The sequence below is a fragment of the Oryctolagus cuniculus genome, chromosome 17 (genome assembly GCF_964237555.1).
Source record: "Oryctolagus cuniculus chromosome 17, mOryCun1.1, whole genome shotgun sequence".
Classification (NCBI taxonomy): domain Eukaryota; kingdom Metazoa; phylum Chordata; class Mammalia; order Lagomorpha; family Leporidae; genus Oryctolagus; species Oryctolagus cuniculus.
The window spans coordinates 49,951,195-49,979,171 of record NC_091448.1 but is presented as its reverse complement, the minus strand read 5'-3'; the positions used below and the strand labels follow the sequence as shown (position 1 = coordinate 49,979,171).

Genomic DNA, 27,977 nt, shown 5'->3' with positions numbered 1-27,977 from the left:
ATAATTCTTATATTCATGGCTGATCATCTGTAGTAATAGTCAAACATGTCTATTTCACTGCCAACATTTATAATCACTTCCTTTTCCTTTCATATTAAAATGCCATAAGGAGTTCTTCAATGTTAGCTTCATTATTTTGCTAGAAAACAAAAATAATTTAGTGGCCATGCTGCATAAAACACTAACCCGCAGCACGCCTGAATCTGTAGTGGTCCAACTCGGGCTTTTACCTTCCTGTCTTCAAGGCCTCACCTCACAGGAGAGTGTTACAAGACACTGCTTTGATAACATTGCAATCACAAAGATTATGAAAATAAGCTGCAGCTAAAATACTGCTTAAAAATTAGAAGAGGGATACGTTTTCAAAATCTGCCTGCCTCCGTCCTCAGGGCCACTGGGCTGGTGGGACCCCATCCCAGTGTCCGTCTAACTCTGACACATCCGTCCTGCTCTTTCACATCTCTGAGCAACTCGAGCAATGGCCGCCTTCCCAGCCCCCACAAAGACGAAACACACACAGCCTGTACCTTCTGCTGCACAGCCCCAGCGGGCAGGAGCCACACACTCCCACAAACACTTACACCGAGTCCTCAGAGGAACAGCACAGGGTGGACCGTAAGTAAAGTATGTTTTTATTCTTCCTAAATACTTTCATTTTTTTCTAGGCCTTCTTTTCTCTCTTCTAGGTGAGATACTAGCCACCTACCAGGCACTCAAAACATGCCGTCTCACAATAAGCATTAGGCTGGTGTACAAAGGAAATCAGGCCAGTAACGAGTGAAAGCAGGCTGAATGAAAGGAAATGAGGGCAGCCACTCTTCAGCTGTGGCCGTCAACACTCGGGCCACACGGTGCACCCACTCTGTCACTGGGCGGGGAGATAAACAGCCACTGACAAAAACCTCTGGCCCAGGGATGCCTGTATCCTGTTGGTTAAGGCTGACCTAAATCATAATGCTGAATACACACTATAAGAATTAACATGCCAAATATGAAAAATAATTTCACATTTTTAAGGCTTATTTATTTGAAAGGCACAGTGAGAGGGAGAGACAGAAAAGAGAGAAAGAGAGACAGACAGACAGACAGAGAGAATCTTCCCTCCACTGGTTCATTCCTCAAATGGTGACAACAGCCAGGGCTGGGCCAGGCCAAAGGCAGGAGCCAGGAACTCCATCCAGGTCTCCCACGTGGGTGGCAGAGCCCAACTACTTGGGCCATCATCTACCATTTCCCAGGCACTTTATCAGGAAGCTGACTGGAGGCAGAGCAGCTGGGACTCAAACCATCTGGGATGCTGGTATTACAAGCTTAACTTACTACACCACAATCGAGCCCATTCCACCCTTCTTGAGTAGGATATTCTAGTGTTTGCAAAGCAAACTGAGTATCATTTTCTTCCTAACTGAAAACATTACCATGTAATAGTACCAGAATCCCAACACCGGACAACACACACCTCCTCTGCAGGCTGGGCTGTCGTCGGGTCCGCTGAGGGGTAATCCTCCAGCTGAGTATTTGCTTTCACAGAAGAGCTGTCTCGCTATTAAAACAGACGAATTCACGGATTATAACAATTTTTTCTTTTTTCTTACAGGTAGAGTCATAGATAGTGAGAGAGAGACAGAGAGAAAGGTCTTCCTTCCGTTGGTTCATTCCCTAAATGGCCGCCACGGCCGGAACTACGCCGATCCGAAGCCAGGAGCCAGGTGCTTCCTCCTGGTCTCCCATGCGGGTGCAGGGCCCAAGCACTTGGGCCATCCTCCACTGCCCTCCCAGGCCACAGCAGAGAGCTGGAAGAGGAGCAACTGGGACTAGAACCTGGCGCCCATATGGGATGCCGGCACCGCAGGCGGAGGATTAACCAAGTGAGCCACAGCACCAGCCCCTCGGATTATAACAATTTACAACTCCTATTAGCAGAAATGAACTCTGAGACCAGAGTCACTTTTGTGTGCAAGAATTCATCAGTTTTAGTGACACTAAGCTTTCTGCAGAACTTCAAGGCACTTTATGAACACAGATGTCATGTGTTGGCCTTGGATTTCCACCCTTTTTCCCCTCTTAATTCTGCAAACACTGCCTGAGTTAGCTGTGCGTATCATTCAATTCCAGCTCCACGGCTCCCACGGTGACATCATCAGGCTGGACAACCTGACGACCAAAAGCCCTCCTAATTCAATACTCCTGAGATTTCCACAGACTCTCATCATGATAATGTAACATTTCCTAAACTAGAAATGCAAACATTCAGGGACACAGAACGTCATTCATTCCATTTAAGCTTATATTCTTCTGTGACCTCAACTACTCAAGCAAAATTGTTTCTGTTCCCAGGATTCTATTCCCAAGGTCTGGCCACAGAACCTAGCTTTGCAGCTTTAGGGGGATGGCAAGGTCTCCTGGTGACGCCATGTCATTTCATCTTTAGCAAAGTGCTGGTATGTGCACAGAAGCAATCCTCACACCTCTCTGCTTTGGAAAAACAGAACAAATCATTCCAAACCACTGAGGCGGAAGAGGACAGCAGTAGACTGGAAGCGGCTGCCTGAACACTAACAACACACCTATTTGGTTAGGAATGGGAATTGTAACCTACACTCATTCTCCAAACTGAAAAACTCATCCTTTGCAAAAGTGGGACTCTCCTCTGCTCCCCTTTAGCTCCACCCCTCTCCTGGAGTGGAGGACACAGCCGAGTGTGCGGTGGCCTGGGGTGTCCACAGAGGCCCTGCAGCACTGTGCCCAGGGCTCTCCACTGCACTCTGAATGGCACTGCAGCCTCCAGCTGCCAAAGAGACTCAGCCCTAAAGGGGTCAGGGTAGCCTCTGCAGCAACTCTCCTCATTCTATCACTTCCCAAAGACAAGCGGTGAGATGAACTCCATTACCTGTGCCTTGACCAAGAGGGGCTTCAAACGCTCCAGCACGGCCTCCTCTACCTTGTCTGCTAACTGGGTGGCAGAAACACTGTTTAGAAAACAAAAAAAAGATTAAAATCAAAAGCAAAAAAACATCCTATTGTGAGTATTTATTTACTTAGGTGAAGAGAAATCAACTGATTATAAATAACACAGTGCTCCTCAGACCTTAGTGGCCATCTAAACCCCGGGGACGTGTTAAAACGCAGATGTTGATAGAAAGGCTTGGAGCAAGGCCAGGGATGGCAACACTGTGGGGCCTGGACCCTCTGAGTGGACAAGAGCTTAGAGAACATCTGAAGAAGTATGACAGGCTCTGAACAAAGAGGGTGGCACAGTGAATAAAATAAATTCTTTTTTTTTTTTTTTTTTTACAGGCAGAATTAGACAATGAGACAGAGAGACAGAGAGAAAGGTCTTCCTTTCCATTGGTTCACCTCCCAAATGGCTGCTGTGGCCAGCGTACAGTGCCTATCCAAAGCCAGGAGTCAGGTGTTTCTCCTGATCTCCCATGGGGTGCAGGGCCCAAGCACTTGGGCCATCCTCCACTGCCCTCCCGGGCCACAGCAGAGAGCTGGCCTGGAAGAGGAGCAACCAGGACAGAATCCGGCGCCCCGACTGGGACTAGAACCCGGGATGCCGGCGCTACACAACCTGCACTGCTGACTAAACAAAATGTGTGACTGGGGTGCCAGGTGCCTCTAAGGCCTGGAATAAACTGGGAAGAGGTGGCCAAAGATGGATGACAATAGTCAAATGATGGGGGCCGGCGCTGTGGCGTAGTGGGCTAAGCCTCCACCTGTGGAGTTGGTTCAAGTCCTGGCTGCTCATCTTCCAATCCAGCTCTCTGCTATGGCCTGAGAAAGCAGCAGAAGATGGCCCAAGTCATTGGGCCCCTGCACCCACGTGGGAGACCTGGAAGAAGCTCCTAGCTCCTGGCTTTAGATCGGCCCAGCTCTGGCTGTTGTGTGGCCATTTGGGAAGCAAACCAGTGGGTGGAGGACTTTCTTCTCTCTGTCTGTAACTCTTCAAATAAATGAATAAAATCTTTAAAAAGGAAACACATAGGCAAGCCACAGTACTGGGAGAATATATGTGTTGCAAGGGGCTTGAACCCAAAAACATATAAAGAATTCAAACAAATCAACAATTTATAAAATTTCTGAATGAACAAAAGAATTGAATAGACATTTCACAAAAACCCTAGAAATGGTACCCATGGTCATTAACCTTTAAGAAAATGCAAATAAAAACCATAAGAAAATACTATCATGTTCTCAGTAGAATGGCTGAAATGAAAACAATTGATCAGACTCAATATTAGGTAGGATGTGACCAGCTGAAAAGGAATCCGCCCACTGCTGATGGAGTATAAAATGTTACAACTATTCTGGAAAACATGCGCTGCCTGTTTTTTTTGTTTTTTTTTCTTGTTTTTTTTGACAGGCAGAGTGGACAGTGAGAGAGAGAGAGAGAGAGAGAGAAAGGTCTTCCTTTTGCCGTTGGTTCACCCTCCAACGCCACGGCCAGTGCGCAGCACACCGTGCTGATCTGAAGGCAGGAGCCAGGAGCTTACCCTGGTCTCCCATGGGGTGCAGGGCCCAAGCACTTGGGCCATCCTCCACTGCACTCCCTGGCCACAGCAGAGAGCTGGCCTGGAAGAGGGGCAACCGGGACAGAATCCGGCGCCCCGACCGGGACTAGAACCCGGTGTGCCGGCGCCGCTAGGCAGAGGATTAGCCTAGTGAGCCGCGGCGCTGGCCGTGCTGCCTGTTTTTAAGAGTTAAACAGCTGGGGCCGGTGCTATGACGTAGTGGTAAAGCCGCTGTCTGTTATTTGGCTTATTATTATTTGGGCACCGTTCAAGTCCTGGCTGCTCTATTTCCAATCCAGCTCTCTGCTATGGCCTGGGAAACCAGCAGACAATGGCTCAAGTTGTTGGGCCCCTGCACCCATGTGGGCAATCCAGAAGAAGCTTCCGGCTCCTGGCTTTGGATTGGCCCAACTCTGGCCATTGGAGCCATTTGGGGAGTAAATCAGCAGATGGAAGACTCTCTTTTTCTTTTTTTCTCTCTCTCTGCCTCTGCCTCTCTGTAACTCTGCCTTTCAAATAAATAAATAAATCTTTGGAAAAAAATTTAAACAGCTGTCTATCTTATGACCCAGAAATTCTACTTGTAGTTTTATTTACCCAAGAGAAATGAAACACAGTTCTACAAAAAGACTTGGGCAAAAATATTTATAGCAGCTTAATTCATATAACTAGAAATGGGAAATGACCCAAATGTTAATTCATAGGAGAATGAATAAACAGAATGTAGTACATTCATACAATGGAATACTACTCATTAAACAGAATAAATTACACTAACAGATGCATACAATGGATTTATCATAAATATTTTGTTGTGTAAAAGCAAAACACAAAGGAATACATTCTGATGATTCTATTTACAATGGCAAAACTATTCCACAATGAACAGAATCAGCAAGTGGCTACTTCTGTGTGGGATAGGGAATGACCAGAAACAGGGTCGACAGCACTGTGCCACAATGGCTTACACTGCCACTTGGGATGTCAGCATCCCATATCAGAGCACTGGTTCAAGTCCCAGCTGCTCCTCTTCCAAACCAGCTTCCTGCTAATGTGCCTGGGAAGGTGGTGGATGCCACCTACACGGGAGTTCCAGACAGTCTGGGCTTTTGGCTTTCTTCTGATCCAGCAGATGGATATCTCTATCTCTATCTCTCCTCCACCATTGCCCTGACTTTCAAATCAATAAGTTTCAATCAACCTTGCAAGTCTTTATAAGAGGGGGAAAAAAAAGAATGACCAGAAATGATACATAGCAACTTTCTAGATAGACAGATATAGAGGGGAAGGGAGTCTCTGAAACAGTTTCACGGAAAATGAATATTATGAAAATATTACCAATGGATTTCAAATTTTTTGCACCAAATAAGCTTAATTTTTCATTCCAATTTCCATGAACTTTCTGAAGTATTCACGGGATACTGGAGAATTTCTGGCAACCCAGAAACACAAATAGGTACAGATAAGAAAAAAATAATAAGACTAAGCCAAATAACAGTCCACTCTCTGCAGCCAAATGACCAAGAGGCAGGCTAGGAAGACAGAAACATAACCACCCTACTATTGTCAAACACCACAGAAAAACCCGTGGCCACATGCCAGGAAAGACTCAGTGGCGAGCAAGGGAGCACATGACGAGATGTCCCACACCACGAGCTATGAGGGAAACACAGACCAAAGCCGCAGTGACATATCTCTGAACGAAAACAAGGGGATACCACCAAATGCTGGCAAAAATGCAGATAAATTGGATCACTCCAACACTGCCAATGGGAACTGACTCGCCCAAGAAAGCAATGGAGTCATTTTGTAAAAAAATAAAAAATACAACTAGCTTATAATCTAGCAACCGCACTCTGGGCATTTACCACAGAGAAGTGAAAAGTTATGTGTACACAGACATTTGCATATAAATGTTTACAGAAACTTTATTCATAATAGCCAAACAGTGGGAACAACTCAGATGTCCTTCAATAGGCGAATTATAAATGAACCACGGTACATCCACATCATGAAACACTACTCAGCAATTGAAAGACAGAACTACTGCTAAACCGATGCATGTAGTGGCCCAGTCAATCTCCTGAGAGTTAACGCAGAGAAAACAAAGCCAATCTCAAAAGCTTATTTACTAGATGGTTCCACTCCTATAACATTCTTGAAATAACACAATTACAGACAGGAAGAACAGATTAGTGGTTGCCAGGGTCACTTAGGCAGAGGATGGGGGTAGGAGAGAAGCAGGTGTGGCTATAAAAAGGCAACATGAAGGACCCCAGTGGTGATGGAAACGCAGTGTGTGGACTGTGAGAATGTCAGTATTCTGGATGTAGCACAATACTATTTCCCAAAACGTCATCACTGGGGGAAACTGGACAAAGGGTACTCGAAGCTTCTTTTACAACTTCGGTCTAGTTTAAAAACTTCCAGGGGCTGGCGCTGTGTCATAGCGGCTAAAGCCACAGCCTGCAGTGCCAGCATCCCATATGGGCACCGGTTCAAGTCCCGGCTGCTCCACTTCGGATCCAGCTCTCTGCTAATGTGCCTGGGAAGGCAGCAGAAGTGGTCCTAGTGCTAGGGCCCCTGCACCCACATGGGAGACCTAGAAGAAGCTCCTGGCTTCAGATCGGCTCAGCTCCTGCTGTTGCAGCCATTTAGGGAATGAAGCAGCGATGGAATCAATCAATCTCTCTCTCTCTCTCTCTCTCTTTCTCTCTCTCTCTGCCTCTGCTTTTCTGTAACTCTGCCTTTCAAATAAATACATAAATCTTTTTTAAAAAAATTTCCAACAAAAATAATCTCCAGTTAAGAATTCTATGCCCAGAAATCCTATCAACAAATATACGGAATGAAGATATTTTAGACTTGCAAAGTCTGAAAAGATTTACTTCCTGTTCATTCTTTCTCAAGAAATTAAAAAATGAACTCCATGCACACAAGCAAGTCAAGACAGAAGGATGACAAGACTGCGTGGGAAGCAGGAGACCCCACCGTACAAACAAACGTGGTCCCGATTCTCGACTTGTGCTGCCCTTAAGCTGATGAAGTTCCTGCTTCTCCTTCTATGACTAGCTTCTTCCAGGGGCTGGTGGACCTGGATTACCTACAGCCCCTGCTGTTGGTAAACTCTACATCCACCAGGATTCACTCGTGAGACTGCTCACTGACTTCCTGGGATGGGGTCCTAACAACTCCCAGGGCAGCACAAGTCAGACCATGGTCCCAATTCTGTTCTACCTGTTCTCCTCCCAGAGTCTTCGCCTAGTACCAGCAGCAATGCCCTTTCTTTGTTCAACTCGGTTTGTGTTTGTCTTAGTTCTCAAAATTAAAAACGTTGGCAGAGACACATAGGTGGTAGCTTTATGAAGAAGGGTAATGAAAAGATTAACACAAGAATCAGGACTGGGGTTGCCTCTGGGAGAAAAACAAGGATGCACATGGAGGGACTCTGGAAGCACCCACTGAACCAGCAGTCATCTATATTGTGACTGGGGTCCTGGAGCACAGGTGCTCATTCTTAACTTTTCGAAATGTACATGAACATTTAGTATGATGTTTATATCATTTTGAACAAAAAACACCAAAGGCATAATTGAGATTAACAGGATTGAACTTTTGCTAGATGGTCTCCGGGACAAGTGGGTAGAAATCACAGGGAATCCACTCTCAGCACAGTGTAAAGCTGCAGCGTTTAACAGCTGTAGAAGACCAAGGAAGAGGCCTGCGCGGACAGTGGTGAGCCCGGCCCATCACAGGCTGAGCATGAACACACTGGGCAGGCACTGTGCAGAGGACAGACAGCGGTGAGGCCGCCCCGTCACAGGCAGAGCATGAACACACTGGGCACCACTGTGCAGAGGACAGACAGCGGTGAGCCCGCCCCGTCACAGGCAGAGCATGAACACACTGGGCAGGCACTGTGCAGAGGACAGACAGCGGTGAGGCCGCCCCGTCACAGGCAGAGCATGAACACACTGGGCAGGCACTGTGCAGAGGACAGACAGCGGTGAGCCCGCCCCGTCACAGGCAGAGCATGAACACACTGGGCACCACTGCGCGGGGGACAGACAGCGGTGAGCCCGCCCCGTCACAGGCAGAGCATGAACACACTGGGCACCACTGCGCGGAGGAGTCACAGAGACCAGAAGCATGCGCTGGGGAAGGAGCCTTCAGATCCTGAAAGACTGAGGCTGTGCAACCACAGACAGAAATGAGAAGCTCATTGCTCCTCCACTGGGGTTGAATGCTCCATCAGGAATGGTGACAGAACGTGCAGATGCTTCAGTGAGCATCCTATTCCTTTGACTGCAGGGCGAATTATTATCAGAGCTGGAAAAACAGCCAACTGTAGCAGCAGTAGACCAATGAGATCTTTTCACAAACCTCTAAATGGTAACACTTTCAGGGAGTGAATTCAAAACAGCAAGATCACTTGCAAACCTCAGCAATGTATCTACACAGTCACTCCTATGAGCAGAACATGCTCAGCCAAGGAGCCTTCTGCCCCGGGACTGGCAGCTGATCACAGGAAAGTACCTCTGAGGTCATACAAACAATTCTAATTGTTCACACAAAATTTCTCCCAAATTATGCTTTGCCAGTCCTCCTTCAAACTCCACACAAAAACAACATTTCCTCCAAAAATGCAGGATGAGGTGCACGCAGGCATGCAAGGGTCCATTCTCTCATGCACTCACTGACGCCATGAGGTCAGGCGCTGAACTACTCCAGTCAATGACACAGGTGAGTGTCTGCTACTCATCCTCAGAGGCAAGCACACACCTCAATTTCTGGTGCCTATCCACTTCAGGTTTCAGTTCACTCAGTTCCTTTGTTCTTCTAGAAGTTTCAGCACCAAGCCAGTCAGGCCTGGAGGACAGTACAAAGAGTCACTCCAACTCTCGCCCCCTGGGCTCCACTGCAGGCTTCCTAGACAACTTCAGTCATTTAAGGAGGCAGCAGCCAGCCACTGAAGGCAAGCAGTATGGCCAGACTCACACCATCTCACTTTGTTAAAACAGCTAGCTGATATGCAGAAAGTCTGCTTACCTCAGTCTACCCCAGAAACAAGTATTTACCTCTGTTTTTGCACCGTGTCCATTTCTCTGGTTTTTAATTCTTCGAGTTCCTTCAGCCTTTTGGAAGTTTCAGCATCAAGCCAAGCGAGCCTAGCAAACAGTATCAAAAGGTCAAACCAGCTCTGCCTACTGTGGTCGTGCCACTGTCAGATCAGACCAAGGGTTAGGACCACACCTCCCTGGGTCCCCAACCCAGCACCAACCCGAGCTCCAACAAGGACTCAGTAGGTGATGTAGCCTCTCCGTATCCTAAAGTTCCCCAAGTCATGTTCTTTGTACAGACATTACACACAAAAGTACTCTGAGTTAGTTATGGAGCATCAAGAAGCTGCCTACAAACTCAGGAAACTGGCCCCACTGCACTTGTTCTTGTTTACTTAAAACAAAACCCACGGGGCCACTGCCTGCAGTGCCGGCATCCCATATGGGCGCTGGTTTGAGTCCCGGCTGCTCCACTTCCAACCCAACTCTTTGCTATGGCCTGGGGAAGCAGCAGAAGATGGCCCAAGTCCTTGGGCCCCTGCACCCATGTGGGAGACCCAGAAGAGGCTTCTGGCTCCTGGCCTCAGCTCTGTGCAGCTCCAGCTGTTGCGGCCATCTGAGGAGCGAACCAGAGATGGAACACCTCTCTCTCTCTGCCTCTCTGTAACTTTGCCTTTCAAATAAATAAAAACAAAAAAACACAAAGCCCTCGCAGCATCCTCAAGTTTAGACAAAGACATGAATCCCCAGGAAAGCCATACAGGTTAGACAAGTCAAACAAAAACCAAAGGGACTCAAATAAGTTAACAACTTCATTGTGGAAGGGCTTGATTCTTTTGCTTTAGGATACGTGAAAACTAACAAATTATTTAATGGCCCACTTTCTTTTTGCTTTCCTGTAATTACAAGAATAATTTCAGCCAAACAAATGCAGAGCAACCTGGTGTCACTGCTCTCCCCCCATATTTAAATCCTGCCTGTTCTCCAAGTCTTAGTTTAACTTTCACCTCCACCATGAATCCTAGATCTCTGCAGTAAGAAGTAACCGCCCCCTTTCTCAGTTCTTAATTCTTTCGTTTTTTTAAACATTTATTTATTTATTTGAATGGCAGAGTTACAGAGAGAGGACAGACACAGTGAGAAATCTTCCATCTACTGGTTCCCTCCCCAAATAGCCACAATGACCAGCGTAGGGCCAGGCCGAAGCCAGGAGATTCATCTGGGTCTCCCATGTGCATGCAGGGGCCCAACAACTTGAACCATCCTCTGTTGCTTTCCCAGGCACATTAGCAGAAAACTGGATCAGAAGTGGAGCTGCTGAGACTTGAAACAGCACCCATATGGGATGCTGGCATTGCAGACGGCTGCTTAACCTGTTACCCCACAATGAAGGCCCCAAATTCTTCAGTTCTTAGGGTACAGAGCATGTTCTATGGTAAATTACAGTTAAATACCCATCTTCTCTGCTAACTACAAACAAGCAGGGGCGGGATGACCATGTTATTTGCCTTTTTTTTTTTAAGTCTCCAGAGAGCTCACAACTACGTCATATAAAAAACTAGTAACTGATAGCCACCTGACATACATATAACTTATGAATGACTGTAATGAGGAATAAAGGAGGAGCCCACTGTAAGCTGCGTAATCTGATGGAAAAACAACAGTCATCTACATTTTAAATAATTGACGTCAGACATAGGGAAGGAGAAAGCGTTTCAGAGTCTAAATAAAAGGAGCCCATTCATCGTCAAAGCTTTGAAAACCACCAGGACGCACCTGGCTGCTTCGTGCTCAACATCACCTCTCAGCTGACTTTCCTCTTGAGTGTCTTCTTGCTGGAGAGACTGGTCTTTCACGGCATCTCTGGGGCTAGACTTCGCCTTCAGCCATGCAGCACTGCAACAAATGGAAAAGTACTTCTTGGACATCACTCACCTCCTGTCCAATGACTCCTGCTAGGGGTCAGCTGGCCAAGGAAAACAGGAGCACTAAAGCAGTAGTGATCCAAGCACAGGGCTCTGAATCGGGAGCTCAAGATGAGGAAGAGTGAGGCCCTCCAGCACTCAGGGTCTGTGTCAAAGGGAAGAGGTCTCACTTGCTTCAATGAAGCGACTGCATTTAAATGAAAAAGCAATTGTCAACTCCACGATGCTGAGTGAGTGCCAACAGAACTCTGTCACAGTGTACAGATGACACTCCACATCACAAGGCAGCTCCGTACCTCCTGTGAGGCCTCCAGCAACACTGACAGCGGAAGAGCCCTACCCGCCCCCCCCCACCACACACACCCCAGTGTCACTAAGGTCTATACCCCCACCACACACACTCCAGTGTCGCTAAGGTCTGTACCCCACCACACACACTCCAGTGTCGCTAAGGTCTGTACTCCCACCACACACACCCCAGTGTCGCTAAGATCTGCAGTTACAGAGTTCATAAATATCTTTTTTCAAAAAAATATTTATTTATTTCAAAGAGTTAGAGAGAGGAGGAGAGGAAAAGAAAGGACAGAGAGGGAGGGAGGAAGAGAAAGAATCTTCTATCCACTGGTTTTGATGGCTGCAACAGGAGCCAGGAGCTTCTTACAGGTCTCCTATGTAGGTAGCAGGAGCCCAAGCACTTGGGGCATCTTCCACTGCTTTTCCCAGGCCATTAGCGGGGAGTTGGATCAGAAGTAGAGCAGCTGGGACATGAAACCAGTGCCTGTATGGGATGCCAGCACTGCAGGTGGCAGGCTTTACCCACTAGGCCACAACACCAGCCCCCTAAAATTATCTTGAATTGGAATTAGCATTCTGGAAAGATTTACCTAATGCTATAAAAGAGAAACATAAACAAGTCACAGCTCCTAGCATTAAGTAAGTAAGATCTGCTGGGAAAGAGACAGGTGAGTGGGCAACATCTTCTCATGTGTTACTCGCCCAAACATGCATTGTTTCTTGCTGGGGAGGATGAAGGCTGCTACCTCAGTTAGTCTAAGCCACAGGTCACCTCTGGCCTGTGGAGGGAACGTGCCACCACACACCCAAATGGTGACGCCGTGCCTACCATTTAGGAGATGCTGGTGGGGATGTGGGGTTCGGAGGGATCCAAGGAGCCCGGCTGTCTTTCACAGGCTGCCGGTTCATTTTCAGTCTGGACGAGACTGTTGTCTGCTGCAATCTGCTTTTGCCAGGAGGTTGGCTTAGTTTACTTCTCTCAGGCTTACGGAGTCCCTTTAAGAGACAAATATGAATTATAAAGCCAGATGAGTGTCAGAGAAACTCTGGTCTTAATTTGGCCTTGGGAGCCAGCTGGGTAGTCAGAAGTTGGTTTGACATCACACTACATTTTAATCTTATGTTAGAAACTTGATGAAGGCCACTGATGCTCCAAGTGCCTCCAGCCTCTTCATGCATCCATTCAGGAAAAGCACTGTGCTGAGAATTTGGGGGAGGGTGGGCATCACACTGGAGCAACCAGGCAGAGTGGGTGCAATTTTACATACTCATACATAAAATGTGTTTTTATTTGTTTATAGATCTTTTTCCTAAGTAAACAAAAAACTTACTCCAAATTGTATAGAGGTAAACTGAAAAACATTCTTGGTTACAATGCTTCACCTCTCTAAGCTCATGTCAAAATTAAATGACTCAACCTTTCTCAAACGCTACAGCAAGTGAGTCTCTGCTCCAAGCTGAATTCTTACAGGCTCCGTCCTAACATTCCAGTGGCCCGGCCCTGGTTAAGAGTTTGGGAGGAAATAATGACTGTGCCCAAATCAGGATGTCAGTAACTGGTTAGTGATAACTGCTAACTCTCCTTTATGTGGCAACAGCTGGCAATATACAGGTTTGCTCATCTTTGGACAGCACCATCACAAGGCAGGAAATCCTAGTATGCAGACTGGCAGGTGATCCTCTGGTCGGTTTGATTATGTTTTTAATGTAAGTTTAAAATATAACATAGTATCAAACCAACTTCCAAGTACCCAGCTGGCTCCCCAAGCCATATTAAAAAGCACTTACCCTCAGATGTCTTTTAATATTCAGTGATTATTGATCAGCATTTATCTTTAGTAGGAAACAAAACATTTCTTTACATTTTTATTTGTTTACGTAAGAGAGCGAGCAAGACTGAGAGTTGGGGCAGTGGGAGATAACGACAGAGAGAGAGAGAGCTCCCACCCATTGGTCCATTCCCCAAACACCGGTGATGGCTAGGGCTGGGCAGAAGCTGAAGCCTGCAGCCAGGAACTTCATCCAGGCCTCCCACAAGGCAGGAACTCAATTACTTGAGCCATCACCACTGTTTCCCAGGATATGCAACAGCAGGAAGCTGGAAGCAGGATCTGGAGGCAGGTATGGAACCTAGATACTTCAACACAAGATGTGGGCATCTTAACTACATTTCAGTCCCCTTGGATACCACACTTCTAAATTGGAAGCAAAAAAACTTGAATTTTAAAATAGCCTGCCCGGTGAAGACCCTGGTAGCAAATTAGTTAGAATCTTACTGAATTGGGACAAGAGACAATGTCCTGTCCCAGTATCAATATTAAACATTTGGCAAGTGGGGGGAATGGGAGGGACCTGCTGCCACTGTGAGGCCTCCACCTGCAGCACCAGCAAACCATATGGGCGCAGGTTTGTGTCCCGCTCGCTCCTCTTCTGATCCAGCTCTCTACCAATGGCCTGGGAAAGCAGTCAAAGATGGCCCAAGTGCTTGGGCCCTTGCACCTACATGTAGGACCCAGAGGAAGCTCCTGGCTCCTGGCTTTGAATCAGCTCAGCTCCGGCCACTGCAGTCAGTTGGGGAGAGAACCAGCAGATGGAAGACCTTTCTCTCTGTCTCTCCCTCTCTCTGTCTTTAACTCTACCTCTCAAATAAATAAATAAAATCTTTAAAAAATATTTTTTGTTAAAATATAAAAATAACCAGAAGCTAAGTTAAATCAGCTTAGACAGCTGGAATCAAGGGCTCTGGCAACTGCCTGAGAACTCGACTGCCGGCTCCACCACTTAGGAGTCTGTGCAGCCTCGGCCAATGTCAAATCAATAGAAACAGCCAAAAGAAGGAATGATTTCATACTTGCTGTGGTCTTGCCGGTGCCAGGGCATCTTTCTTCCTGAACGGCACGTTCTCCGTCACAGGCTGCTTTTTCACTGCTTTCGCAGGAGCTAATGCCTCATCTCTGAAGCCTGGACTCTCATCTAGGATGAACGGGGCTTCTTCCGGAAGGACGTGCCCATCTGATACGTCCAGCTCTCGCTGCAGCCTCTGCGTCCCTGGAAGCTCCACGTCAGGCTGGCGCTTACCTACATGGAGATTGCAGAAGGATACACTGAGGGAAGCAGTTTTCAAATCAAGTTCATGAGAATGATGACCTGTATTGGATATGCTCTCCCTGTTGAAAAGTGAGGTGTTTTGTTGCCAAACTTGCTCATCCTGGGAATATTATTGCAGTTCTTCATGCAAAAAACTAAGTTTCATGGTTGAACCCCTGAATCAGCTCCCATACAGACTCAGTGACCTGGTCCTCCGATTCCAATTCTTTTTTTTTGGACAGGCAGAGTGGACAGTGAGAGAGAGAGACAGAAAGAAAAGTCTTCCTTTTGCCGTTGGTTCACCCTCCAATGGCCGCTGCGCTGCAGCCCGTGCATCGTGCTAATCCGAAGCCAGGAGCCAGGTGCTTCTCCTGGTCTCCCATGGGGTGCAGGGCCCAAGCACTTGGGCCATCCTCCACTGCCTTCCCGGGCCACAGCAGAGAGCTGGCCTGGAAGAGGGGCAACCAGGACAGAATCCGGTGCCCCGACCAGGACTAGAACCCGGTGTGCCTGCGCTGCAAGGAGGAGGATTAGCCTATTGAGCCAAGGCGCTGGCCCGATTCCAATTCTTTTTTTTGACAGGCAGAATGGATAGTGAGAGAGAGAGACAGAGAGAAGGGTCTTCCTTTTTGCCGTTGGTTCACCCTCCAATAGCCGCCACGGCTGGCGCGCTGCGGCCGACGCACTGCGCTGATCCGAAGGCAGGAGCCAGGTGCTTCTCCTGGTCTCCCATGCGGGTGCAGGGCCCAAGCACTTGGGCCTTCCTCCACTGCACTCCCGGGCCATAGCAGAGAGCTGGCCTGGAAGAGGGGCAACCGGGACAGAATCCGGTGCCCCGACTGGGACTAGAACCCGGTGTGCTGGCGGCGCTAGGTGGAGGATTTGCCTATTGAGCCGCGGCACTGGCCCCGATTCCAATTCTAAAATACCTCTTGCATTTATCTCTGCCCTCTCTTCCCTTCTGCTACTGCTCTCGGGCAGGCCTGCAGTATCTCATAGCCATCTTACCAGCATCTCTTAATGGATCCCTTAATTACCTTAATCACACCTTCACCTGGCTACCAATTTGCTTTTTACTAAAATGCAAATGCATTTAAACATGCTTCTCTATCCAAAACCCTTCAGTGGCTCCCAATTTGATTCAGAGGCTGAACCTCATACCTGACATTCAACCTGCAATGAAAAAGGAAATAAAAATCTTTGTTTGGTGATAATGATCTTAGAAAATCCAAGAAAACCAAAATACACACAAACTATCACAACTAAGAAGAGAGTTGACCTAGGTTTCTGGATCTAGGAAAATTAACACAGAAAAATCATTATCATCCCATTAGGAAATATATTAAAAAAAAAAAACACTAATATTGGCAACAAAAATCTTATGTAAGGCATTTAGGAAGAAATTTTATGAAAGATGTACAAGACTTTTATAGAAAAAAATTAAAAGGTATTTTTAAAGGATTGAAAGAAAATCTGAATAAAGCTGTTTTCATGAATGAACAGACAATATTATAAAGATTTCAATCAACCCAAAATAATCTATAATTTCAAATGCAAACTCAGTTAAAACCAACACTTTTTTTCTGTGTAGATCTAAACACGCTATGCAAAAACTTCCATGAGGAATAAACCCCAGGGACAGCTCAAACACCAAAGTGGGGAGCAGGGAGGGGTGCAAGCCTTCCTTTCTACAAACTCTTGGTGACAAAGCTGTAGTATTTTAAGGCAATGTGGGAGTGTTGCAGGAACAAGCAGAAAACCAATGAAACAGGATGAACATGATAAATCAGTGAGCACGAACTGGATTGTTCGGAAAGTGCTAAGACTACGTTATCCATAGATTTAAAAAAAAAAAAAAACTGAATCCTTGCGTCCCACTAAATAACATTTGAATTCTAAAAGAAATGAAGATCTAAAAATGGAAGGAAAACTTTAAAGCTTAAGAAGAAAATAAAGAATATCATTATGACATCAGGGCAGAAAAGACTTTTTTAAACTCAAATATAGTATCAGTATATGATAATTTTTTTAAAGATTTATTTATTTATTTTAAAGGCAGAATTACAGAGAGGCAGAGGCAGAGAGAGAGAGGTCTTCCATCCGCTGGTTCACTCCCCAGATGGCTGCAACGGCTGGCGCTGCATCAATCCAAAGCCAGGAGCCAGGAGCTTCTTCTGGGTCTCCCATGCAGATGCAGGGGCCCAAGGACTTGGGCCATCTTCCACTGCTTCCCAGGACATAGCAGAGAGCAAGATCAGAAGTGGAACAGCCAGGTCTTGAACTGGCGCCCATGTGGGATGTCAGCATGCAGGCGGCAGCTTTACTCGCTATGCCACAGCGCTGGCCCCGGCATATGTGAATTTAATTACACTAAATTACAACTACCTTTAGACAAAATGACACCACAAGGTCACTATACAAGCCAAAGTCTGGAGTAGATATGTGGAATGTACAACATTAACACGGGATCAATAGCCAGGCTATATAAAGGACTTCTATAGTCTATAGCGAAAATAAAGTATCCAACAGAGAAACAGGCAACAGAGAGAAACTGGCAAGTTAGGAAATCTGAAATGTAAAGATGACTGACTGCACTAGTAGTCAGGAAACTTCAAACAAAGCGATCCACCAGAGCAGTGGAGATGAGGTCTGCGGAAGCCAGGGACGCGCCTAAGGGAGCCGTGCGGAGTGCCCTGGCCTCCGCGCACCTCAGACGGCAGCGTGGCTGCTCCAGGAAAGTTGAAGGACTGGACCCTGTGTGACCTCGGGAACACCTCAGCCTAGGGGAGCTCTCGAGTGTGTACACAGGACAGGAGCACACTCACCTCACTTCATCAGTGTTCACAAGAGCAAAAACCTGGGAACAACCCAAATGTCCATTAAACAAACTGAACAGAGCAATGGTATATTCATACAAGGGAGACCTACACAACGGTAAGGAGATGAATCAGAATTCCAGGATCAAAATGAACAAATCTTACAAACACAACTGTGTGTGGGGTAAGGGGGAGCTAACCACAAGAGAATGATGCATATTGCAAGGTATCGCTGACCTCTGACAATACTTGATGTAGTTTATGGACAGATACATAAGCAGTACAAATCTAAAATAGAACAGTAATCTCTGGGGCCAGGGCTGTGGCTTAGGGGATAAAGCTGCTGCCTGCAGTGCCGACATCCCAGTGCCGGTTCGAGTCCCAGCTGTTCCACTTCCCATCCAGCTCTCTGCTATGGCCTGGGAAAGCAGTGGAAGATGGCCCAAGTTCTTGGGCCCCTGCACCCATGTGGGAGACCTGGAAAAAGCTCCTGGCTTTGGATCAATGCAGCTCCATCCATTGCAGCCATCTGGGGAGTGAACCAGCAGATGGGAGACCTCTCTCTCTCTGCCTCTGCCTCTCTGTAACTATGCCTTTCAAATAAATAAATAAATCTTCAAAAAACAACAACAAAAAAAGTAATCTCTAGTGAGGGACGAAGAGAAATGGAGTAAGGAGAAAACCTAAAAGGATCTTTGGGGCAGGTGTTGTGACACATCAGGTTAACCACATCCCATACCACAGTTGATCAACTAGATCAACTCTCAGCTACTCTGCTTCCTGCTCATGCACCCTGGGAGGCAGCAGATGATAGCTCAGGTGCCCTGCCACCGACACGGAAGACCTGAATTAGGTTCTGGGCTCCTGCGTTCATCTGGCCTAGTACCAGCAGTTGTGGATATTTATGGAGTGAAAAAGAAGATTTCTCGATCTCTCTATCTCTCCCCCCCCCCACCTCCACACACTTTCTTCCCTCCCTCTCTATTGCTGTCTTTGAAGTAGGTGAAAATAAGCAAATAAACATTTAAAAAAGGAAGGGGAGGACTTCAACTATATCTATCATATTTCATTTCTAAAAAAAATTATGAAGTAAAAATAGCAAGCATGCTAAAAACGTTCCATCTAAGTAGTGATACATACTGCTATTTCCGCTCCTTTCTGTATGTTTAAAGCATGTCATAATCAAAGGAAAACTACATTCAGACCACTTATAGGGCAATAAGTCAAGGGTCAAACTCCCTGACACATTTCTTTAATCAAATACTTTTCAAAGCTACAAGAACTACGGCAGAAAGTACGAGGGATCTTCAGAAACTTCAAGGAAAATGCCTATTATAAAAATAACTATGCATGGATTTCAAATTTTTTAATAAACTTATCTTTCAATCTCATTTTTCCGTGAACTTTTTGAAGTATCCTCAAATAAATCGGAAGAGAAGAATGCAAAGACTGAGCCTTCTGTCTGTAACTTCTTTAACTCCCAAGTCTACACACATCAGAGCAGCTCTGACCTAGAGGAGGCAGGTCCTGACACCTGTTCACGCCGAGGACAGGTTCCCGAGGCGCTGAGCCTGAGCAAGGCTGGCGGGGAGACAGCTGCCATCCTCACGGCTGACAAGCTACACTCTTGCAGTCAACCGTGGCAAGAACATTTCAGAAGCTGCTAAAAAAAAACCTGCACCAACCAACAATTCTATAAATCACAAGACAGTGGATCAAAACGGGGCTCAAGCACCTATCTCAGAGCAAAGGCATACAGTGGGTCTTCCAGCCAGTGAGTGGTTCCTTGTGAATTTTTTTAGGGATGAAGTGAGGTGGGAGAGGAAAAGACCTTAAGAAATCAGAATGGAAGAATGAGACAAACTGGAATCTAAAACAGAAAGAGAAAAATGCTCTCTGAAACCCAGCTCATAGGGACAGGAAAAACAAGAAAAATAACAATAAGGCGGCGACCACATCGTTGCCCAGAGGTGAAAGCAGTGCACCTGCCCAGCAGTGACTGTAGGCGCACTGCAGGGGTGGCAAGGACGGCAGACTCGTCCTCCCTTGTTCTGCACCACTCTGTCCTCTGTGCCTCGCCATGACCCACCACGGAGCAGGCAGACAGGATCCCTCGGTTTTCAGGCAAGGAAACAGCTGCTAAGTGTTTTACTCAAAGTCACGAGGAGAGGAAGCGGCAGAGCCTCGTGTTCTGACTTTTGGTCCAGGGCTGGGCCCACACACCCTGCCCTGTCAGGGACTATGCAGCGGCTGCACATACATTTTCCAGAGAATGGAAGCTTTCCTTTGTTATGACCACACAACACTCATTTTGGTTTTCTTAGAATGCAGCTAAATACCCCAGCCTTTTCTTGCTAACTTGAGGCTATTACTATGAACTAAAACAACATCTTACGTTTGTAGAGTATTCAGCAATTATCTAATTTGCTACTTAAAACAACTCAGTCATTTTAGAGATGAAAAAACTACGGTTCCGGGAGATTAAATCGACGCAGGGCCACATGCTAGCAGGCTGGGACGAGCCGCAGGCCTCCTGGTGCGAGTCTCCCCAGCTGCCCTCCGGCTTGCCCACACTTGCTGCTACAAGGAGCTGTCGCTGGTCAGCTGACAGGCACCTCGTCTTCTCCTCAGTTAGGGAACACATCTGCATGCAGGCCTGGAGTGCGCGCTGCATTTCCTCCAGGGGACCAAGAGACGGCGCCCATCATGCCAAACTCAAGTGAACGGCTGCTCAGAAGTCTTTTCTTATTCAGCCTCACCTTGGTGTCTAACAGGGTGGCGTGCCAGATGCTGACTCCTCTCACAGGGCAGACACAATGGTCACCCTCTCAGGAAAGGCTGGCGAAAGCACCTGCCTAGAACGCAGGGGAGAGCAAGTCTCATTAGAGTGAGGAAACACCTCACACTAAGTCAGTGAATTAGGCCTTGCTATTGTGATATAATTTTATGAAATACATATTTGGTCTCTGCCTCAACTCCTGGCACGGAGATCCTGAAACGCTTGGAGCTCCTGTAGTAACGGGATGCCAGGCACCTCTTCTGTCCTGATATTTGGTCTTTGGTTCCTGGAGTTTCCTGGGTGACAGGAGCACCTTTTGCTCGGTTGTGGCAACTCTTGGTAAGCACCTTGATGGAGGCTGGGCACTAGAAAAACCAGGCCATGCTCCGTGAAAGGGAGAGGGCTGGCGACAAAACCGATCGTGCCTGGATGACGAAGCCTCCATCAGCAGCCCTGAAACACAAAGGCCAGCGCACATCCAGACTGCTGACGACGTGCAGGTTCCTGGAGGGGCAGAGCACCCAAGAGAGCACGCCTCGCCCTATGCCTCTCTCCTATCAGGCTGTTCCTCTGTAACACCCTTTCTCATAACATATGTAAGTAAACATATGTAAGTAAAGTTCTCCCGAGCTGCAGGAGCCATCCTAGCAAGCTCCAGGAGAGCCATAAGAAGCCCATTTTTAGGGGACAAGTGAGAGCACAGGTCACAGCCCAGGGCTTGCGACTGGGTCTGCAGGGGGAGCAGCCATACAGGGCTGAACCCTCAGCCCAGGGCACAGGACTCTAAGTGCAGGTCCTTAGTGTCAGACTGGAACTGAGTTATAAACCTGGCTGGTGTCTGCTGCAGAACCACGGGTGTGAAGAAACGCCCCCAACATCTGGGTGAGCGAGAACAGGAAGGATAGCTTGGTCTCTCCAGTCTCCCAGAGGGACACTCGTGTCAGAGGTGGAGCATGATGCTGTTCTCGTTCTAGAGGACAGTGGAGACTGAGAAATAAATCAACTGGAGACTGCACTCATATATAATTTACAAATCAAGAGAGGAAAAATAAAACAAGAAAACTTAATATAGTAAATTACAACAAAGAAAAAACTGACAAAACACAAAGCAGAACGCAGTCAAAATGTTATTAATCTCAGTAAAGGAAAGTAGGTTAAGTGCAGCGCTCTACAGTGGGATTAGCAACAACAATGAACTACTGATGAGACAGTCTCAAAATAAAACGGCAAACAAAGACTGCGCATAAAGGCACGGAAAATGTTATTCTAGGCCAGTGCCAAACAAGTTAAGCCGATAAGCAATATTAAAGCCAGAGAAAACAGATCCCAAAGTGAATGACCTTAAAAGAGAGATATTTAATAACACATATGTAAAACCCACAGAACAGTATGAGTTCAAAATATACAAAGAAAAAATTAACAAAAATGCAATGTGAAATTAACAAAGTCTCAAGTATCAAAAAGACTTGTTTTACTATCAATCATTTAGAGCTGAAGTAAACAAAAACAGAACACTGGGGCTGGACTTCCAGCACTGAGGGTTATGCCACTGCTCATGACACCAGTACCCCATATCAGAGTGCCAGTCTGAGTCCCGAATACTCCATTTCTCATCCAGCTCCTTACCAGTGCACCAGGGGAGGTAACAGAAGATGGCCCAAATACCTGAGTCCCTGTCACCCACGTGGGAGACCAGGGTGCAACTCCTGATCCTGGCTTCAGATTGGCACAGCCCTGGCTGTTGCAGCCATTTGGGGAGTGAACCAACAGATGGAAGATCTCTTTCTCTTTTTCTCCTTCTCTCTGTCATTCTACCTTTCATATAAATAAATACATGAATAAACACACACAGAACAGTATTTGAAAAGAAACTTAAAAAATAAAGACTGGAGGGGCCAGCACTGTGGCGCAGTGGATTAAGGCCCTGGCCTGAAGCGCCGGCATCTCATACTGACGCTGGTTCTAGTCCCAGCTGCTCCTCTTCCAATCCAGCTCTCTGCTATGGCCTGGGAAAGCTGTAGACGATGGTCCAATTCCTTGGGCTCCTGCACCAACATGGGAGACCTAGAAAAAGCTCCTGACTTCTGGCTTTGAATCAGCACAGCTCAGGCCATTGCGACCATCTGGGGAGTGAACCAGCAGTTGGAAGACCTTCCTCTCTGTCTCTACCTCTCTCTGTAACTCTGTCTTTCAAATAAATAAAACAAATCTAAAAAAATAAATAAAGACTGGAAAGAAGGAAATGAACCAGTGTTGGCCGGCGCCGTGGCTCACTAGGCTAATCCTCCACCTTGCGGCGCCAGTACACCGGGTTCTAGTCCAGGTCAGGGCACCGGATTCTGTCCCGGTTGCCCCTCTTCCAGGCCAGCTCTCTGCTGTGGCCAGGGAGTGCAGTGGAGGAAGGCCCAAGTCCTTGGGCCCTGCACCCCATGGGAGACCAGGGTAAGTACCTGGCTCCTGCCATCAGATCAGCGCGGTGCGCCAGCCACAGTGCGCCGGCCGCGGCGGCCATTGGAGGGTGAACCAACAGCAAAGGAAGACCTTTCTCTCTGTCTCTCTCTCTCACTATCCACTTTGCCTGTCAAAAAAAAAAAAAAGAAAGAAAGAAATGAACCAGTGTTTACTCATATGTGATATGATGAAATACACAGCAAAACAAAATAATTCTACAAATACATTATTGGAAATAAAGGAGCTTATTTACAAGCTTGTTGGGTCCAAGGTTAATGCATGAAAGTCCACTGTATGTCTACATACCAGCAATAAGCATCAGAAATCAAAACTTTTAAAAGATACCATTTATAACCTCATGGAAAATATTAATACAAAAGTATAAATTTAATGAAAGACAAACAAGCAGACACATACACACCAACTACTACAGTGAGGTTCACAAAGTGTTAAGTAAATGAAGCCAGGCCCAGAGGAGTATCTACTGTGTGATTCCACTTTTATAAAGTTCCAAATCAGGCAAAAACCAAAATATGGCAATAAAAATCATCATAATAATAATAATTTAGGGGATAGGGAGGGATAAAGATTGGAAGTAGGTGCTGTTCTATTCCTTGATTTGGACACCAGCACACAAATGTGGCTGACTTCTAAACAATTTTTATTTGTTTGATAACACAGAGAGACAGATAGAGCTCTCCCATGTACTAGTTCATTCCCCAAATGCCCTCAACAGCTAGGGCTGGGCTGGGCCAAAGCCGAGAGCTGGGAACACGACCCAGGTCTCCCATGTGGGTGGTCACTCAACTACTTGAGCCATCACTGCTGCCTCCCAGGGAGTGCAGTAGCAGAAATTAAAATCAGGAGCGGAGCTGGGATTCAAACCTAGGCACCCTAACATGGGATGAAGGTGTCCCAAGTGGCATCTTAACAGCTCTGTAGGAATTTGCTTTGGGGAGCTCAAATGATCCGATGTAGGCAGAGGGAATACTCCAGCCTCCAACCCATGGAAGCATCTCATTTGCTACTCACTGACCCTAAAGTGCATGCAAAGTGGACTAGAATTCTGAAGCCTGACTTACCATCCATAACGGTTATAGCCCAGGTAACTTCAAAGAACATCTCCCAGGAAACACTTTCAAACACATACCAGCAAGAAGTTTCTGTGCCATTCCAGGCCAAACTATGTCCTGTGGAAATATCTCCTTTTCCACAAAGGGTCTCTGCTGGCCCCTTGGCAGTGGACTTGGCCATCTCGCTAAGGTCTTTTGGCTACCAACAGGAAATCTGCTCGGAACGTCACTGACACATTTCTTCACCTTTTTTGGCGACAGTTTCTTTTCCAGGAGAGATTCCAAAGCCTGCATCAAACAGTTACTCTCTTAGTTTATGTCACAAAAGTATGATTTCCACTCACAAAACTGAAATTAAGGACCCCAAACATATTACTACATGGCTATCTAATAGTTAACAAAATGTTGCTTAACTTCTTTTAAAAATTTCTTTAGGGCATCCAATTAATAACAATAATTTCTGCATGTTCTTTAAAGCTCACTAATAACAAAGATAATGAATGTGATGATAAGTTAACCGTAGTTTTCAGAACACAATCCTATATGCTTTAAAAGCATTTTAATTCTCAACAGAAAAATCATAAGCTCAAGTAGCATTTTAAATGTGGAAACATACTATATTTAACATACATTTTCACAAACTAAAGGAAATGTGTGAGGCCAGTGACTAGAGTCACTTGTCTCCCACAATTATTATTATTATCATATTTTATTTATTGGAAAGGCAGAGTCACAGAGAGGCAGAGGCAGAGAGAAAGAGAGCTTCCATCCCCTGGTTCACTCCCCAGATGGGTTCAACAGCAGAAGCTGCGCCGATCCGAAGGTAAGAGCTTGAAGTTTCCTCCAGGTCTCCCACGCAGGTTCAGAGGCCCAAGGACTTGAGCTATCTTCTACTGCTTTTCCCAGGCCATGACAAAGAACTGGATTGGAAGTGGAGCACCCATATAGGATGCTGGCACTGCAGGTGGTGGCTTTACCACTATGCCACAGTGCCGACACCTTAATGGTATTTCTGTTGGAAGTTTGGGGGGGACTAGGTAATCTCTAGGGATTCTTTCCAGGATTACAAAGGTACATCCTCTAAATACAATCTTTCTTGACTATAAATTTAAGTCTTAAAAACATTGAAGGATTTCATATTGCTGTCTAAATTCTGAGGTCTGTATTTGATAACATTCTTGACAGTGCATTCTATACATACAAATGTACCAGTGCAAATCAAAACCCTATCTGCTACACATTGGGACTAAAGGCAGGGGCCTTAAACAAGGACACCAAGAGCCAGTCAATGGGAGAGCTGGCAGGTGACTTAATCTAGAATTCTCCCCACTACACCACTTTTCCTCTATACCTGACAATTTATTGTGCCACACTTACATAAAGATCTTTTTTTTGGGGGGGGGGGGAACAGGCAGAGTTAGACAGTGAGAGAGAGAGACAGAGAGAAAGGTCTTCCTTCCATTGGTTCACCCCTCAAATAGTTGCCACAGCCGGCGCAGCACGAGACAGAATCCAGCACCCCAATCAGGATTAGAACCCAGAGTACCAGCGCCACAGGCGGAGGATTAGCCAAGTGAGCCACTGCGCCGGCCATAAAGATCACATTTTTTAAAGATATATTTACGTATTTGAAAGTCACAGCCACAGAGAAAGAGGAAGAGACAGAGAGAGAGATCTTCCATCCATCCATTGGCTTACTCCTCAGATGGCCACAACTGCCAAGGTTGCGCCAGGCTGAAACCAGGAGCCAGGAGCTTCCCCTGGTCTCCGACATGGGTGCAGGGCCCCAGGCACTTGGGCCATCTTCCGCTGCTTTTCCAGGCACATTAGCAGGGAGCTGGATGGGAAGTGGAGAAGCCAGGACACAAACTAGTGCCCATATGGGATGCTGGCATCACAGGCAGCAGCTCTACCTGCTATGCCACAATGCCAGCCCTAAGATCATCTTATTTAAAGGTGAAAATGCATGGTGTAGTAGAAATGGACTGGTATAAAATTCAGAAAATAAGAACTGTTGTTTTTTAAGTTTTTTTTTATTTGTTTATTTGAGATATTTGAGAGGTAGAGTTACAGACAGTGAGAGGGAGAGACAGAGAGAGAGGTCTTCCTTCCGCCGGCTCACCCCCTAAATGGCCGCAACGGCCAGAGTTGTGCCGATCTGAAGCCAGGACCCAGGCTCTTCCTCCTGGTGTCCCACGTGGATACAGGGGCCCAAGGCCTTGGGCCATCTTCTACTGCTTCCCCAGGACACAGCAGAGAGCTGGACTGAAAGAGGAGCAGCCAGGACTCAGACTGGCACTCGTATCGGATACCAGTGCCGCAGGCAGAGGATTAATCTACTGTGCCATGGTGCTGGCCCTGGAACTGCTGTTTAAAGATTTATTTATTTATTTGCAAGACGGAGTGGCAGAGAAGGGGGAGAGACAGAGAGAGAGAGAAAAACAGAGAGAGAGAGAAGAAAGAGTAAGCAAGCTTCCACCTGCTGGTTCACTCCCTGAATGGCTGCCAATAGTTCAGTCTGGGCCAGGTGGCAGTGGGCCATCTCCCGCTGCCTTCCCAGACACACTAGCGGGAAGCTGGTTGGTAAGCAGAGCAATCAGGATTTGGACTGGCACTGATACGGGATGCTGGCATCGTTAGCAGCAGCTTAACCCCTTGTACCACAACGCCTGCCCCAGAAGACAGGAATTTGACTCCCAGTTTTTATTTTATTCAATTAATTAAACAGTTTTTAATATTAATTACATTCCCAGGCTTTATCAGCAATATTAACAAAACCTTTTAAGTGGAAGATAAACTGAGTAGTAAAGAGATATTACTGGGGCTGGCACTGTGGCGCTGCAGGCTAGCACCATGGCCTGAAGCGCTGGCATCCCATATGGGCGCTGGTTCTATTCCTGGCTGCTCCTCTTCAGATCCAGCTCTCTGTTATGGCCTGGGAAAGCAGTAGAAGATGGCCCAAGTCCTTGGGCCCTTGCACCCACGTGGGAGACCCGAAGAAGTTCCAGGCTCCTGGCTTCGGATTGGCACAGCTCTGGCCGTTGCAGCCATCTGGGGATTGAACCAGAGGTTGGACGACCTCTCTCTCTGGCTCTACCTCTCTCTGTAACTCTGTCTTTCAAATAAAATAAATCTTAAAAAGAAAAGAGAGACATTACTTATTATAAAATAATGCTTCATTTGGGCCGGCACTGTGGCACAGTGGGGTTGAGTGCCACCTGCAATGCTTTGTCGTTGCTCTTTCCCCCAGAAACCTTTTATTTAAGGAATACAAACTCATGTATTTCCTAAGTACTGCTTTAGGAACAATGTCCAGTTCTTAAAAGAAGTAACTGTGTCATCTCTGTGACCTTTCTTATTTTAAAACTCCTCATCTACAAAACAGTGATAATCTTAAAAACTGAAAACCACAGTGCCGGAGTAGAGATGACGTATGACACGGTGGCGAACTTCAAGGAAGTAAAACTAAGGATGTATTACCACTGTTGTCTTGGTCACCAATCAGAAGAACAAACAGGGGGCCGGCACCATGGCTCACTTGGTAAATCCTCCACCTGCGGCACCGGCATCCCATATGGGATGTTGCTCCTCTTCCGGTCTAGCTCTCTGCTGTGGCCCAGGAAGGCAGTGGAGGATGGCCCAAGTGCTTGGGCCCTGCACCCGCATGGGAGACCAGGAGGAAGCACCTGGCTCCTGGCTTTGGACTGGTGCAGTGCCGGCCGCAGCAGCCATTTGGGGGGTAAACCAATGGAAGGAAGTCCTTTCTCTATGTCTCTCTCTCTAACTTTGTCAAATAAAAAAAAAATTACAAAAAAAAAAAAAGTAAGAACAGGATCCCTCTGTGACTTCCAGAAGTCTCCAGTCACATCACAAAACCTGAGGCTCTGCTTCCATGTTTCCTGTCTTCTGAGATCCTTTTAGATTAAACACAGATGTTCTAATCTAGGCCCTAATCTAGCACTGCTTTACTGGTTTCCT

The 27,977-nt window shown here is 46.6% G+C and overlaps 1 protein-coding gene across 11 annotated transcripts in view; it reads right to left on the bottom strand.

The window, feature by feature from the left end:
- The window catches only part of KIAA0753 (KIAA0753 ortholog), a 63,608-nt gene that overhangs the window by 19,272 nt on the left and 16,359 nt on the right, over window positions 1-27,977 (bottom strand). For 9 of the 11 annotated variants that reach the window (XM_051825332.2, XM_070061261.1, XM_070061260.1 and 6 more), the window contains 7 exons: window positions 24,077-24,287; window positions 14,645-14,871; window positions 12,623-12,789; window positions 11,351-11,470; window positions 9,593-9,682; window positions 2,891-2,969; window positions 1,460-1,543 (listed from right to left, as the gene is read on the bottom strand). In XM_051825332.2, the coding sequence (XP_051681292.2) occupies window positions 1,460-1,543; window positions 2,891-2,969; window positions 9,593-9,682; window positions 11,351-11,470; window positions 12,623-12,789; window positions 14,645-14,871; window positions 24,077-24,287 (978 nt within the window). Of the gene's footprint in view, window positions 1-1,459; window positions 1,544-2,890; window positions 2,970-9,296; window positions 9,384-9,592; window positions 9,683-11,350; window positions 11,471-12,622; window positions 12,790-14,644; window positions 14,872-24,076; window positions 24,288-27,977 lie in introns of all 11 variants that reach the window. The other 2 variants (XM_070061262.1, XM_070061259.1) reach the window with 2 other exon arrangements.